This window comes from Otolemur garnettii, unplaced genomic scaffold (genome assembly GCF_000181295.1).
Source record: "Otolemur garnettii isolate 467f Iridium unplaced genomic scaffold, OtoGar3 scaffold01671, whole genome shotgun sequence".
In the NCBI taxonomy this organism is placed as follows: Eukaryota; Metazoa; Chordata; class Mammalia; order Primates; family Galagidae; genus Otolemur; species Otolemur garnettii.
This window is the reverse complement of record NW_003854066.1, coordinates 1-4,043: the sequence shown is the minus strand read 5'-3', so window position 1 is coordinate 4,043 and position 4,043 is coordinate 1. Positions and strand designations below refer to the sequence as shown.

Below are 4,043 nucleotides of genomic sequence, written 5' to 3'. Positions count from 1 at the left end.
AAAAGCCAAAAAAAAAAAAAAAAGAAAAAGAGGTATATTTGATGACATAATTTCTAGGAAGAAATATTAATAACAATCCATATCTTATAAGAATGAATTCTAAGAACAAGGGTTTCTTTGCCTTCCATCTTTGCCAAACTGCCAAATCTGCTTTATACTAAACAGAAGGTCTGCATGATAGTACTAAATAGCATATGTTAGCTTGTTTCTTCTACCAAGGCAGGGGCTTTATTAGCTTTAGAGCTTGTAAAAATGTTTTAATTCTGAAAGATTCTTTTTCTCCTTTTGGAATTAATATTTTTGATGCTTGTCTTTAAGTGTTAATTCAGTCTATGCAAAGCAAAGGCAGACAAAACACTTTTCCCTGGTTTGGGAAAACAATTCATGGACAAAATTATTCACCATAGAATTGTGTTTAATGGAGAAATCTTGGGAACTATTTTAATATACATAATGGGTAAACTCTTTAAAAATTCTAGTCCTATTCAGTGATGGTTTCAGGAGTGAATGAATAGCCATAGATATTTTAGGTGTGTTTACAGTATACCAAAAAGCAAATTATGACAAAATATATTCAGTGTGACTCTATAATTGTCTTAAATGATTATGGATGGATGTGAAATCCTACATAGAAAATATTCTAAAAGTTGTTTGTATCTATATTTTAATGTGCTAGATCTTCTTTTTCAAAATGCACCTGTGAAAAGAAATAAAACTTTATAAGCTATTGTAATTTCATAAAATTTCAAACAATTGATCAATTTAAGATAATGATATGTATAGTTTTCTATACTACTAATAGATATATAAGCTTTAAGGCAGAAAGACTTGATAATAGATCAAAAAACATTAGACATGTGAAATATTATACTACATGTCAATATTACAGAGTGATATTAATTATCACTCTTTAATTCCACCAGTGATATTATTTATCACTCTATAATTTCACTAGAAAGGAATGAAAACTCCTAAATATTCTGAGACACTCAGGTACAAAGTCATTCATCATGGAATTAATCTAACAAGGAAACATATCATAGACATTTTAAACATACTCCAAGGGCACTTGTTTGCAGAAATTATACCTGAACCCTGTGATGGAATATTGTACAACAAAAGAACTGCAGGCAAATATTTAGTGATTTAGAAAGATGGTCCCAAAGAACTGTTACAGTGAAATATCCTCAAATTATACAACGCATATTGTATTATGAATATAAAGGTATGTAGATACCTATTTATTAGAAATTTGTTTTGACAAGTAGTATTAGGAGTGGTATTGGGATTTCAACATTATTTCTTACATTAAAAACTTTTATAAAATATTTTCTATTATAATTGGGTACAATCTATGTAAAAATAAATATTTATAATAAATAAAACAAAAAGTTTCTGCTTCTTTGATAAAATATTGGCAAAGTGCAGAATTTACTGTAATACCGAGTACAAAAAATTGTCCAGGTAACCATGTCCCCTCACAACACAAGTCAACCCAGTGAAGATAAACTTTATTATCTTGCTGTCTTCAGGAATGGGCATTTAATTATGCAATCTTCACCCCAAAAAGATGAAAACAGCTCCAACTCGTTGACACATCAATTCTTATATAACAATGATTGTTCAGGAAATAAACTTGAATATCAGAAACTATTTGCACTATGATCTATCTTCTTGGTAGCTTTGGTTTGCATAAAGAAACACCAGAAAAAACCTAGATGTTCAACAATAAGGACAAAATTAAAATGAAACTTATGCATGCACACACACACATATACACAAAAAATATAGAGAGATGAGGAAGCACCTGTGGCTCAAAGAAGTAGGGTGCCAGCCCCATATGCTGGAGGTGGCGGGTTCAAACCTCGCCCCGGCCAAAAACTGCAATATATAGATAGATAGATAGATAGAGAGAGAGAGAGAGAGAGAGACATGGATATGTGTGTACATCAACCTAACTATCCCTCCCCTAGCCACAAATGAAATATTGACAGCCACAGAAGATGTTTTCAAAGTATCTTTAATGACATAAAATGCACGTCAAGAGTATGTGTGTGAAAAGCAGATATAAAAACAGTACGTACATTATAATTTTTTATGACATATGCATAAGAAAAATACCAGACTTAAAGCCAAAAATGTTTCATGTAGTTCTTGAAAATATCAGATATGTACCCATGGAAATATTTCAGAAATGTATGGGTGATCATTAGGATTGATTACTGACAGCATTAGTTTTCTTCTGTTACCTTGTTCCTGCAAAGAAGAGGAATTATATTTCTGTCAACAGAGAAAATGACAGGAAGTGGGCAAAGGGGGAAAGGGGTCATAAATATTATTTAATACCAGCAAAACAACCAACAACAGGAAATACCATTTACACACCATCAAGCTGGTCATGGAACACAACCATGCGCGTGCACACACACACAGACACACACACACAAGTTGTAATGACTAAGAGGTTGCTCAGGGAAGGTAGGCATACTCCGTTCTCTAGCTGCACTGGCTGGCACAAGTGCAAAACTGTAAAATTCTAACAAAGGGGTCTTCTGGGATCACACCAGAAAAGTCTTTAAAATGTCTATATGTGGATCCTGCAAGTCCACAGTTAGGACAACCATTGGGATGCTAGCAAAGATTTGGCTTGACAAGGAAGGATTCACTCATCAGAGCACACACAGGGTTGGTTTTAAACACAGGGAAAGAACCAGGCACCATCACCTGAATGTCTAACAATGGGGCAATGTAACAGAAACATTAAGGTCCATGGATAAGCTGGAGCACTCTGCAGGCACTGAAGATGACGTTTCATAAGCCTGTTGAATAACATGGAAAGAAGTTCAATGGGTTGATATCTGTTTGGTTTTAGTTGCTGAAAAAGCAGGCTAAGAAACACCACATACATGAACATTATATAACAGTGTGCTAAAGGGAAGGTATTGTGGGGGTGAGAAAGGGAGGGCAAGAGAAGGAGAGTAGAAAGCCTGGAAAACCAGCACACCAATACTGTAAAAAAGAATTCTCTCCGGGCAGTAGGATCATGGGGATCAAGTATTCTCTTGATTTTCCCTCATCAATTTCAAGCTCCTTTCTGATGTTTCTACCAGGAAATTTGTATCACCTGTGCAGTAAACAAAGCAAGAAGGAAAATGCTTTCTAAGCCAAACCACAGGGAGAAGCAGCAGCTTTAACCTGCAAATGGTGCAGATTATTCAGACTATTCACAATGCCCTTGGTGAGGGTCTTGGGGAGTGGGATGGACGGTGGGAAGGAGGGAAGGAAAAGAGGAGGAGAGAAGAAGGGAGGAGTGGGAAAAGAGAGAGACCTGCACTCCCAATACAATACACTGCTGGTGGGGGGGCAGGGGAGGGGATGGTTGTAAACCGGGTGGGAGCCAAAGTTTGGCTCTGCTGGCTGGCTGTCTTCATCGAAAGGTGGCCTCCTCATCGGTGTCTTCCTCGAAATCCTTGACGTCAGCACTGGTCGACTGCCTGGCCCAGGCTCCCCTTTCCGCTTCTCGTTCTTTATGCGACTTGAATCTCCCGACGAAAATTTTGCGGTAGTTGAGGAACATGCCATTCATCGCATCGATGGCCCGCTCCGCAGACTCCTGCTTCTGGAAGTGCACGAACCCGTAGCCCTTGGGCCCCTTTTCATCGCAGGCCACTTTGCAGGAGAGGATGTTGCCGAACGCTGAGAAGATGTTGTACAGCGCCTTGTTGTCGATGGTCTTGCCCAAGTTCTTGATGAAGACGTTTCCCACCCCGCTTTTGCGGAGTGAGGGGTCCCTCTGGGACCACATGATGCGCACTGGCCTGCCCTTTATGACATCAAAGTTCAGAGTCTCCAGGGCCCGCTTGGCATCCACCGGTTGCTGGTAGTTGACATACGCATAGCCTAATGAGCGGCGGGTGATCTTGTCTCTACAAATGCGTATGGAGAGAATGGGCCCGGCTGGGCTGAACTTTTCGTACAGCATGGCCTCGGTCACCTCGGGGTGCAGGTCGCCCACATACAGCGAAGCCATGGGAAAGTCTGGG

The 4,043-nt window shown here is 38.9% G+C and overlaps 1 protein-coding gene across 1 annotated transcript; it reads right to left on the bottom strand.

Moving 5' to 3' along the window:
* Positions 1 to 3,397: 3,397 nt before the first annotated feature.
* LOC100957932 (polyadenylate-binding protein 1-like 2) lies at positions 3,398 to 4,037 on the bottom strand. Its single transcript, XM_003803837.3, has one exon. The coding sequence runs from the start codon at positions 4,028 to 4,030 to the stop codon at positions 3,428 to 3,430; it is 603 nt and encodes a 200-aa protein (XP_003803885.2). The 5' UTR covers positions 4,031 to 4,037; the 3' UTR covers positions 3,398 to 3,427.
* Between the last annotated feature and the right edge of the window lie 6 nt (positions 4,038 to 4,043).